The 13291-nt window shown below is 35.0% G+C and overlaps 1 protein-coding gene across 3 annotated transcripts in view; it reads left to right on the forward strand.

Annotated features, from left to right (window-relative positions):
* LOC111056458 (GRIP and coiled-coil domain-containing protein 1) overlaps positions 1-8299 on the forward strand; it is a 35455-nt gene extending 27156 nt beyond the window's left edge. For 2 of the 3 annotated variants that reach the window (XM_039433270.1, XM_039433272.1), the window contains exons 10-12: positions 3443-3655; positions 4558-4811; positions 7423-8299. In XM_039433270.1, the coding sequence (XP_039289204.1) occupies positions 3443-3655; positions 4558-4811; positions 7423-7618 (663 nt within the window). In that variant the 3' untranslated portion in view covers positions 7619-8299. Of the gene's footprint in view, positions 1-476; positions 761-3442; positions 3656-4557; positions 4812-7422 lie in introns of all 3 variants that reach the window. The other variant, XM_039433271.1, reaches the window with a different exon arrangement.
* Positions 8300-13291: the final 4992 nt, after the last annotated feature.

Genomic DNA, 13291 nt, shown 5'->3' on the forward strand with positions numbered 1-13291 from the left:
ATTTCTGTTGTTTTGAAATTGATTGTTGTATCACAGCTTTTTAAATTAGCCGCCATTTCAGGTTTGTATAAAAATAAAAATCTGATCTCAGTCATGAAAGCAAATTTTTTAATCAAATTATGAAAAAATATATTATCTTGATCAATTTGACATTAAATTGATTATTTTATCAAGGAAATGATAATTATTATTAGATTAAATTTAATGGATGAATTGAGTAACAGCTGTGTACAGTCAGTGGCAAAATGGAGAGACTTGGCAACGTTTTTCTCTTATCTTTCTTCACTGCCATTATAACGTGGACCTCACTATAGGAATAACATTGATGAGCTTCCATACCTGATATAAAAATTACCTTAAAATACCTGATAAAATACTTGGGATACTCAATAAGCTTCGGTTGAAGTGTGAGTTCTTTGAACCTTCGGATCCTTAAATCCGTCCCTTTAAAACATATCTCTTTGTTTACATTTCAGCTGTACTTTTTGGCGATAAAGAACTGATGAACCTCAACAAATACGCCAGCTCAGACCATTCTCTGTGTCTTGAAGAGTACCAAGCATTGAAGAATGAGTTCGAGGAGTACAAGAAGATGGTTAAGAAGAACCCGGTTCCATTTTCGCCTAGCAAAGAAGACACCGGAAAAGTGGAGAGACTTGAGAGAAAGCTGTCGATTGTTAGTGAAAAAGCTAGAGATCTTCAGGATAAGCAAGTCTACACGATCAAGCATTATGAGGAGCACATTCGTGACATTCATAAGGTAATTTTTTTTAAATAAATAATATATTTACTGTATTTCCACAAGAAAAGAACAAAATAAACAAACAACTTGTGCAAGTGTAAGAAAATAACCAACTACTTATTAATACTAAAATAATGATAATGACACATAATAATGAAGTATAATACATAAAGGAAATTCATCACTCAAATATTAAAATAATAAATAATAATACTGATAAATCTCTTTTTTTGCCTACACTATATAGCTATAAATGAAAAACATGTGGAAATAGTCAACCATGCAAGTGATAAAATCACGTCCGCATGATGGAGTACAGTTAGAGAGCAAAGCAGTTAGACAAGGAACAAAACAGAGACAGAGAAAGCTGGCAGATACAAATTCAACAAGGAAAATATATGAAAAATTAATCTAATATTAATAATTATAATAATATATTATTCATCACGCAGGACGAAAGAAAAACAAAAAAAAATATTTCAAAAATGATATCGAATATAAAAAAATGAATAGGAAAAATATACCAATAATATTTATTTAATACATAATATCGATTACATTTTTTGAATAAGAAGCTGAAGGTGTGTTTGTTTCAACACGAAACTGTAGTTATGCGTACAAATCTGATAATTTTGGATGTGACAAAAATAAATCTGTGGCTTTTCAATCATAAATATTGTTTATTTATAATTTGTCACATTTTATCATGTTTGAGTATTATTCATTATTCATCTGCGGCGTTTCAATCATAAATTTTGTTTGTCACATTTCATCATGTTTGAGTATTATCATAAAGAAAAAATAGCATAAGTAGATATCCCATGGTATAGGGCGTTTATGTTGCAACTTTTACTGTTATCTCTAGCTGATAGTTCACGTAGTTCTTTCCTGTGAAGCTCTATGACGCTGATAGTCTCTCATATTGTGTCGTTCATACACTCTTACCTGGCCAAAACAGTAAAAATCTACAATAATCGACAGTCATCAGCTTGAGATAACAGTAAAAGTTGCGACATAGACGCCCTATACCATGGGATATCTACTTATGCTATTGTTTCTCTATGATAATACTCATTATTCATCTGTGGCATTGTGGCCTTTCAATAATAAATATTGTTTATTTAATATTGTCACATTATTTCATCATGTTTGAGTATTATCATAGAGAAAAAATAGCATAAGTAGATATCCCATGGTATAGGGCGTTCATGTCCCAACTTTTACTGTTATCTCAAGCCGATGACTGTCGGTTATTGTCGATTTTTACTGTTTTGACCGAGTAAGAGTGTATGAGCGGTATCATAAATATTGTTTATTTAATATTGTCACATTTCATCATGTTTGAGTATTATCATAGAGAAAAAATAGCATGAGTAGATATCTCATGGTATAGGGCGTTCATGTCCCAACTTTTACTGTTATCTCAAGCCGATGACGGTCGGTTATTGTCGATTTTTACTGTTTTGACCGGGTAAGAGTGTATGAGCGGTATCATAAATATTGTTTATTTAATATTGTCACATTCCATCATGGTTGAGTATTATTCATTTAACTAGTAACTTGTCAATTACAAAATCTAGTCACAAATGGTTTATTTTCAAATTAAAACTAAAACACAACAGACATGCGAATAAAAAAAGGCAAACCATTGTGTAAGCTAATATCAAATCATCAAGGTTACACTCGATTTCTATTCTAAAAATATCAATTCTTCTGTCTCTCTCTTGTTGATTCAAGACTACGCACATTACAGCAGACAGACGGAGAAATCAGAGAAAATCAAACGTCTGCATGCAGACTTGAGCAGACATAAGAAGACAGAGGGAGGTCTGTGGGCCTTGCAATATTATTATCTTTATTTGGACAATTTATTTTATGAAATTGGGATGAAAAGAAGTTTTGGACTGTAGTCTGTTTCTTTGTCCTCAAGTTGATTGTAAATGATAAATAAATAAATATTCAAACACCTAGACAGGGACATTTCCTCAGTCGATCTGCTGCTGTGTGTGATCGCCTTTATTGTATGAATTGTCAAGATTCTTCTTTAAACACAGCTTAGTATTACTGATTAGACAACTCCAGGATCCAGGCATATGCGTGGCTAATGAAACTGATGTTGATGAGATAATTTGTGATGACTAAGTCAATTTAATTGAATGAGTTTATGTACAATATCACTTGAATTCTCTGTTCTATGAATGGGTTCATTCGAAATACAACTTGAATACTGTGTTTTTGAATGGACTTATGTAAAATATCACTTCAGTTCCATCTTACCTCGATGATTTATTTGAAATAACACTTGAATACAGTTTTATTTGAAACGCTATACAATGTTTTTCGTAGGTTTTCGCGAAAGAAAAGGAAAAACCGAAAGATTTTATTTGAAATACAACTTGAATACTGTCTTTATTTGGATGGTTTTGTGTGAAATTATCACTTTAATCCCATCTTACCCCGTGATTTATTTGAAATAACTCTTTATTACAGTTTTATTTGATAAAATATCAATTGTTATCAATCTTTCGCGAAAGAGAAGGAAATCTGAAAGATTTGATTTGAAATAAAACTTTAATACTGTCTTTATTTGGATGGTTTTGTGAGAAAATATCACTTAAATCCCATCTTACCTCGATAATTTATTTGAAATAACCCTTGACTACAGTTCTATTGTATACGGATTCCATTTTCTTCCCACAGGCCTTCGCAAAAGAGAAGGAAAAACTGCAAGAGACAATAGCCAGCAAAGAGCAGGCACACAGAGTGCGCTTGGCCGACTTGGAGTCGCAGATGCTGAAACAGAGAGAGAGGGCTTTCGGTCTGGTGCGAGACAAGGACGAAGAGATCAACTCTCTCAAGGCCACCTTCCAAACACTTCTTCCATCGACGGTTAGCAGTAAAATCTCCGATAAGGTGAGATTAGGTGGCCCGTCCACTAAAGCCGCTTTCTTCCGAACTAGCATCGGCCGAAAACTACCGAATACGACCGAACGATTCCCCAACAAAGAAAGGAATAGATACTTGTCCATGCAACAGGTTCATACGGCCGTGCACGGCCGTCTCCGGCCGATCAATTTTTTGATCCGAATTGAATGGGATTTTCCGGCTCTATCCGGCCGAACTAACTGGTAGTCGAGCTGAGTCAATAACTAGTGCTCCTAACCCACAATCGTTCCACAGTCTTGTTTGTTTTTGTTTTTTTGAAGTTTTTCTGTTTTATAAATACGTTTTACAAGCATTGTTTTATTCCAATGACGGCTGAAAATTCAAAACATCATCATACTCTATAATAATTGTGTCATAGCGTTCATCCTCAAATAACCCTCCAAAGTCATCAAACAATACCATTTCAAGTTTTTAAGATAAAATACTTCCACTTTTGTTGATATTTAGTTAATAAATATCATACACATCATAAATATCAATGATATTTAGTTAATAAATATCATACATATCATAAATATCAATAAAATTTTGTATGATGTAAATGAATAAATATTTGTGAATTTAAATAGTTATTTTAATGTGTTAGAGAAATTATGAGTTAATCTATTTTGTTACTAACAACAAAAAAACTACATTCAAGTGGAGAAATGTAGAAAATTCTACTGATGTAGAATTAGAAAGTAGAAATAATTGGTGTTATAATTGATAATTAGTAGGTACTTTGAAGTAGCATAATCTCATCGAAATCCATTGATGGCTGAAATCTTACAGACTTCGTAATAAACACACAAACTTCTTTCTTCTTCTTATGACATTGAAATAAATCATAGATAGTATTTATGGAAAGTTAATTTGAAATTTCTACTCAGGACCAGCCCAACGACACAACTGCAGTCACCCGTAAAACGTCGACATCAAGCGACGTGTCGTTGGACGTGACGGCCGAGTCTCGGCCGATGTTGCATTACGTGCAGGAGCTAGCTCGCCTGCAGATCGACGTAGCCCGTCTGCGCCGACAGAAACACGCGCTGGAGACGAGCCAGCGTGACTTGCAACTCAAGGCCGCCGAAGAGAAGGAGGCATTCCTCGCGCAGACTGCTATCCTCATGGCTTCTGTGGCTAGGTAAACTGATTAATTATTAATTTAATGAATAGTTGAAACTGATCAATTATTCGTCCCTTTGGAGCAGAACTATCACAAGTCCAAATTCTTACTTTAACAGTAGAAAGGTTCAAAGTTTTCTCCTTCTTATTAATTAATTAATTATTAAACTATGTTTGATTAATTTGTTTTTAAACAAAAACTGCACTCTTTTCTAATAATTTGAGTGGTTATTTGACATTTTTTTTTATTAATTTGGGATTTTTCTGGACTTTGCCTTTTTTTGTACTGGAACTATGAGTGCAGAACTATCTTATCTCCACATAGAATAGTTGTTGCTTGGAGTAAAACTGAATACTCAGTGCAGAAGTATCCTAACTCGGACATGTGATAGTTCTGCACTGATTTCTTCACAATATCTTTGAAAATTATACACAATACTGTTCATGGATTTTATTATCATCTACAAAATTTGCTCTAATTTGATACTCTGCAATCACAACCAATCAATTAAGAGGAAGGTTTTCGAGATTCTAGATGATTTTAGTAAATGTAAAAACTATGTTAATTCGTTTTGTAGGCTACTATGTTTTGACTAATAAGCATAATAATAAGCATAAGAAATTTGGACTTAGGATAGTTCTGCTCCAAAGGGACGTATTGATTTAATGAATTATTATTAATTATAACAGCAGCCGGCTACCAAAATTTCGTCTTCTTAAGATGCATTTTCGTTTGTGCGTAAATTTCCGCAGTCGACGACGGCAAGCATTGTTGATAATGTCCAAATTGATAATGTCAAGTGTGCTAAAACAGCTGATCAAATAACTTTTCATTATTAAATACTCATAACTTTTCATTATTTTGTCTCTATTATTGAAGAATTAGGCATTTCTAATAATATCAACATATTTCCTTTTAAAAATATAAGAAAGTATAAGCTCAACTTGCCCCATTAAAACATAATTGAACATAATCTTTTAGGTTATGTAGACAAATTGAAATCTACCCAATCTGAGATTCTCTCCCTGTCGTGGTCGACAACGGCATTTACGCATAAACGAAACCCCAGCTTTAGGTGGTCCGTCCACTAGAACCGTTTTCGTCCGAACTAGCATCGGCCGAAAACTACCGAACTCGTACGACGATCCTCCAACAAAGAAAGGAATAGATGCTCGTCCATTGTAACAGGTTCATACGGCCGTCTCCGGCCGATCAATTTTTTGATCCGAATTGAATGGGATTTTCCGGCTCTATCCGGCCGAACTAACTAGTCGAGCTGAGACAACAATGTGTTCCTAACCTAAAATTGTTTCACAGTCTTGTTTATTTTTTGTAGTTGTTATGTTTTATAAAGTTGTAACTATGGACAATGAAAAGTTGATAAGTTTGGTTCAAGAGCATGTTCCATTGTGGGATATGCGAGACAAAAGATAAATCATCGTTGTGATGTTCAAAGATCAACTGAAATATGGCAGCTTTAGTGATAGGACACCACTGGGGGTTAGTTGCAATCTTAGACCAGTTATAGAATAGACACGGCTCATTGATACTGAAAGTCGATGAAGCCAACATCTACTGCCAAATCCACCCATCTTGACGTCACAACAATGACGTCACGCATCGTAAAGAGATTATAGAAAACTTTTTTGAGTTTGTTGTGTAAGTGTTTGTGGTGTTAAACTTACATTGTTGTTATTCAATGCATTGTTGTTAGCTTGGTTGTGACGTCAAGATGGGTGGATTTGGCAGTAGATGTTGGCTTCAGAGGCTAGACTTCCCAGCGTGTCTATTCTATAACTGGTCTAAGGTTGCAATGCATGCCAAGGCATGCCACTAAAGTCTGCCACAACAATGCAACAGTCTCCATCTGCTTTGCATATCATTTGTAAGCTATTTTAGATTATTTCAAACATGCTTTGGCATACACTGCAACCTCAGTGGTGCCCCATCATTAAAGCTGTCATAACTCAGTTAATGCTGACAAAATCAGGTACCAATCGATAGGTAATCAAATTTACTAAAAAAAGTTATTCTTGTGATTTTTTTGTAAAACTAACGGTTTCTGAGTAATTCAAGAAACAACATTTCAAATGGTCGCAATTTGGTCTTATGAATTTGTAAAATTATCATAATTTTTGTAGCTTCGTCTAGTTGTTATAAATGATTGTGCAAAGTTTCAATTCCGTATGCTCAACCATTATTTAGAAAAAAATAGTAAGTGAAAAAATCTGGTGTGGTACACTCACACAACTTTCCTTGCTCATTGAACTGTAAGCCTTATTCTTAAACGAGAATAATTTAGGGGAATAACATAATGACGATTGGCGGCAACATATTTGCAACTACGATCAGACTACTGTATATGTGTACCCTATATATAATAATTGTTTTCAGAGTTATTTTTATAAACTGCTCAACCTATATGTTTCTCACCTTCCGGACAATTTAAATATTATATTTAGATTTCATTTCATTTATTTATAAAGCACTATAACCATAATATTATAGAATATATAATTTGATACGTTTCTCATCCAGGAACAATGCCCTAGCTAGAGTTTTGGTAAGGAGTTCGTAAACACTCTGTATTTGTCTTGTAATCTAAATGTTGCGTTTTGCAATTTTGCAGACTGGAGCGTTGCCAAACAAGAGAAGGAGCCAACCTCGAGTACCTGAAAAACGTGGTACTCAGCTACTTGCTGAACACTGACGAGAACCGAAGGAGTCACATGCTCAATGCAATTGCCACCGTACTGCAGTTCAGTGATCAAGAAAAGATTTCTGTGATACAAGCGATGAATCAAAAGATGAAAGTCCTGTCCTAGTATTAATATTCAAGTGCATTGAGCTGTAAAAACATCTAGAGGTAACACAGATCATGGTTGACGTGTTGAAGATAATTTTTTTTGTAACTAGAATTTTCAATTAATATGCCAACAACTTAGTAGAGATTCTTTCTTTTTTCATTCTTTTTTGAGCTTCCAGGGGCCTATTTCACAAAGGTACAAGTATTGTTACCAATCATGGTTACGAACAAGTACTTGTAGCTACAAGTTTACAAGTACTCACGTTTCACAAAAATTTTTTGTGGCGTGCGTGGCGAGCATGACAGTGCTCTCCAGTATCGCTGCCACCACCAGGTTTTTAGGGTCCTGGGCCCTGCTACTTTTATAGGATAATATTATTAAATAAATACGCAAATTCACCAAAACAATCTCACTCTATTGAAAAAATCCCATAACAAACATCTATACTCTCTCTAAACATAATCACTCCTCAATCACATTACAAAAAACTACATCTCACTATCTCACGCACAACCTTCCTATAGCGCATCTCGGAACGTTCTCCCTCTAGTTTCGCCTCTACGCGGTCATCACTCTCTCAGCTCACCAGTTCAAAAGTCCAATTTGGTGGCCTGAGTGATGACTCCGCTATTCTAATAATTAATAACCTATGAGAGCGGGGTGTTTGAATTGTTACATTATGATCTACAAGTTTACAATTTTACAAGTCTACAAGTACTTCAATAGTAAACATAACCTATTTTCATGATGATTTCCTTTTTTCATCCTTTATAAAGGTTACTTGTACTTTTCAATAATTACCTTGAAAATATTTGAAAGCAATATAATGTTTTTTGTACAGTCTACTTCATTTATTGCTGAATTTGTAACCTACACAGTATATGTACTCTGTATATATATATATATAATATATATATATATATATATATATATATATATATATATATATTATATATATATATAGTAGATGTACTATATATAATGTAGGTATACTATATATTGATTGATTCTTTTTTATTGATTGATATAATAAGTGTACATCATATAAATGATAGGGAGAGGAAAAATAAGGTGACCTTGTGCTATTCCTCTCCCCAATTTAGATATGGTTACACTTAGTCCGAAATAGGTTAAGTCTTGTAGCTCTTCACTTCGCAAAATTTTCAGACCACTAATATGTTCACAAAGTAAATTTTCAAATTTAGATGCTTCAAAACAAGAAATAGAACACATAACTATATACTATATACTATAGTACACATAACCTATGAGGTAACTCATTAATAACTATTATGGAAATTTATTAAATTTAATTTCCTGATGCATATATTTCCAAAATAATGAATTTTAGAGGAATATAGAGCATTTTTGATTATTAGAAATATTTATTGAATATTTAAAATAATTTTATCACATTGTATACAAATACTTAACTTGAGGAAAGGCACAACAGGCTCATGCCCAAAACTGTGCCATTTCCAATTTATACTATACTATCCAAATCAAAATGTTGGTTATGTCACTTCCACTTTTTAAAATACAATTTACACTCTTCAATACTCAGATAAACAAGTAAATTTTGAATCAAATAGGTACTATTAGAGTCCAAAATCAAAAAATCTAGAACAGTAACTTATTAATTATTCAAACAATTCTAATTTTTGAATGAAACTAGAAATTTTTGAACTAAAAACGTCACACTTTACAGAAAACAATCAACAATTTTAAAAAAACAATTAAAAACAATTTTAATGATCACTTGTAAATCCTTTACATAGCTTTCCACTTCGGTAGAAATTTCATAGTTACGAACAAGTAATTTCGACAAAAATTGTTGGCTACAATGAAAATCTTTGTGAAGCACTTGTTCGTAAAAGCAAATCACTTGTAAACTTGTAGAAATTCATTGTAACTACAAGTTTACAATTCTGCTTTTGTGAAACGCTAGTAATCAGCTGTTCTCCAAAACCATGGTTGGCAACAAGACTTGTAACCTACTTGTACCTTTGTGAAACGGGTCCCAGCTGTTCTCCAAAACCATGGTTGGCAACAAGACTTGTAACCTACTTGTACCTTTGTGAAACGGGCCCCAGCTTGTGCGTGGATGAATATTTATGATGCGATGATCAAATGTCCATGCCTACCGCTAGCAGACTGAAGAGTGCATCGTCTCGGGTACCTGGCCGGCAGGTTAGACTTTGTCAAAATTCCTGTGGGACCTGGGTAACGCCTCCGTCTCTGGAAGTAGCATCATAGCATGTCGAAAACACACTTCGAAAAGCACCCTCTCACTGTTGTTTCTTTCCGAAACGCTCGCGTTCCTTTTTGGGTGCCTGTGTCCACCCTGGAAACGTATACAATTGGGAGCTACGAGTATTTTTCCTGTCCTGTAGACGAGTTAGGTGGGCCGTCCACTAGAACCGTTTTCGTACGAACTAGCATCGGACGAAAACTACCTAACGTTCCCCCAACAAAGAAAGGAATAGATGCCCGTCCATTGCAACAGGCTTATACGGCCGTGCACGGCTGTCTCCGGCCGAACAATTTTTCGATCAGAATTGAATGGGATTTTCCGGCTCTATCCGAACTAACAAGTCGAGCTGAGACAACAAAGTGTTCCTAACCTAAATTTTTTCACAGTCTTGTTTGTTTTTTGAAGCTGTTCTGTTTTATAAAGTTGTAACTATGGACAATGAAAAGTTGATTAGTTCAATTCAAGAGCATGTTCCATTGTGGGATATGCGAGACAAAAGATATCATCGTCGTAATGTTCAAAGGAATCTGTGAACAAATATTGCTTAATAATGAATAACTAATTTAGTGGATATTTGTTTATTCAGTTTTCAAAATCTCAATATAATCATTGTTACGAAAAATGTTGGTGGCTATGATTGTAGTTAATTCAATAATTGGCAACTAGACTGACGGAAACGGTTCCAATGGACGACCATATTCGGCCGAATTAACAGTCGGCAGATTCGTTCGATCCAACGGCCGAACGGATCGGTTGAATACGGTTCCAGTGGACGGTTACCCTTAGAGGATACGTCCGGGATTTGCCAGGCCCACGTACCGCCGGAACTGTACAGTGGTGGTTCCACTCAATGCAGGCTAAACTGCTCCATGATACTCGCCTACCGACATGGCAGTGCCGATGGGTGGTAGTTCGCGTGTGACACGCGATATGCTAACACCAGGTGCCCACTTGGAGGTGTGACGTTAACGCGTGGTGTCGCGGCCAGAACCATGTCATAATAATTCCTAACGTTATTGTATCCCATTTAACTAATGGTAATTGAGATAATCTCACTTTTACCAACTTTACAAAGTTAGACAACATCTACATCTTGTTAGGAAATTTAAACTTATTTTGTCAATGGTTCATTAACGAGAGAAACGTCGTATCTATTGCCAACCCAACAAAATAACCATAGTGTTATCTCCAAGTCCCGGTTGCACAAAAGTCTGTTGAATTTTAATCATGATTAAATGCCACTTAATGCTCTTGTCTCATTTTAACATGATTAAAATTTAACAGGCTTTTTTGCAACCGGGACTAAATGTTATTTAGAGCTCAGTGAACTGATGAATTTCATGTGAGTATTGTCGATATATTTTAATCTACTTATGCATTTATCCTAGGTGGTGAATTTTTCAAATCCAATTATTATCGGTTATTGAATGAAAAAGACTAAGAAATTGTCAAAAAACCACAGATTTATTGATACTTAGAAAGACCGGTTTCAGTTATTACACCATTGTCAATCTCTGATAAACTCTATAATATTATCGGTTAAAAGATGTTTGAGTACCAAACCACATTGTATTTATATAAATATTTTTGTACAAAGTTATATCGGTCTAATAAAATTAGTGAAACATGTATGTCAATGTTTTTTGATTCGTTATATGAACAGGGTTACTTCAAGTATCATTTGAACAAGTCAAGATGATACAAAAGGGAAAGGACTGTTGTTTGTGGCCAACCAGAAATGGGTATTTTTAACCTTATTCCTGGGAATCTAGATAACAAAGTGGTCGGCAATATCTATTGGAGCCATTCGGACACCGGTACGAATCGAATGACGGTTACGGGAGCGGAAAAACCTCCAAGTCGTGGTTGAAATCGTCGTGAGAATCTCCCGCTCCCGTCATGCGATTCGCACCATTGTGCGCAAAAGGCTTGATTTAGATTTGTCTTATATCTTGTAAAAATGCTCACAACAATAGAGAATAAACTATTGAATAGAATAGTGAACTTTCTAGTCTCTTTTCTTGTATGTTTCGCAGTTGCATGAGTAATAGAAATTTTACCTTTGCTTCGAAGTGAATTCTCCCAAATATGTAGCCTACATCAGATTTATTTCTTTGAGCCAATCAAATTCATTCATACAATACGCATATCATCAAAATGACAGGGATAGGAAAAATAAGGTAACCTAGTGTTGCTTATTTTAATTCAAAATATATTTAATCAAAATGAACTTTATTCCGAAGTGAAAAGTGTAAATTTAAAGTATTGTGCTCAATATAACCTTAGTGTCCGGTTTCCCATTAGGGAACTTTGGACTATATATACGGCAAGGTGGAACTACCCTTGGGTCTCCCCACCATTCAAAGCCATACGCTAATAATAATAATATTAAATTACAACCTAAAGCAGTAAAGGATATGTTGTTGAGAATACAGTTTTCCGGTTGCACATATTTGTCTATTAAATTTAACCGTTGTTCAATAACATCTCATCTTAAACGAAAATTACCATTAAAAAAATAGGACGATTTTGGGATGACTGCCTACATTAATCCGCAATTAATAACGGTAAAATTCAATAGACGTTTTTGCAACTATCCAAGGTTTCGTTAATCAATGCTCACTATTATATACACACACTGTATTACCACATTTTGGGTGATATAGTTACTATATTATATACCCATATCAAATTTTGTTATTAAACCACACTAAATGTTTTTACTAAACCTTGGAAACGATTGATGAGACAGTGTACGTCACATTTGAGAATATGAATATAAAACCAAAAAAGAATTGAACAGATACTAAGGACCAATCCACACGAAGCGTTTTTCAGAAGATTTGGCAGGGCAGAAGTTCTCCGATTGGCTGATTATCAGCTGATTCCCGAACGCAAAATCAATCAGCCAATTGGACAGCTGTTGAATTCGATCAACGATTCATTCGGAGAAGCTCTCTGATTGGCTGATTATCAGCTGATTCCCCGAACGCCAATCCAATTAGCCAATCGGAGAGCTTCCTGCCCTGTCCGAAAACGCCTGGAATAACGCTCGTGTGACCTCACCGTAAAGGTGCGTACAGATTTTACGCGCCGCGAACATGAGCAATTCACTTTTAATCAGCTGATGCCAAGCTTTTACTATCTAAATCTTACCGTTTCTGTAAAAATACAGATATAATCAGCTGATTAAAAGTGGATTGCTCATGTTCGCGGCGCGTTTATCTGTACGCACCTTTAGACCTCACTTCGCTCGGTCAACAAGTTTCATGAATTGCCAGTGGGTGTTAAAAACCTTGGTTGGTGGCGATGACGCAATCTAGCTGGCTGGCCACTGCGCACACATTTCTTGACCCCTACCTTTATAAATACCGTGGCTCGGAGCACATTCACCCAATAATGGGATTTTTGTGGGATGAATAATTGTTACACAAACA

Source organism: Nilaparvata lugens, chromosome 7, assembly GCF_014356525.2.
Source record: "Nilaparvata lugens isolate BPH chromosome 7, ASM1435652v1, whole genome shotgun sequence".
Classification (NCBI taxonomy): Eukaryota; Metazoa; Arthropoda; class Insecta; order Hemiptera; family Delphacidae; genus Nilaparvata; species Nilaparvata lugens.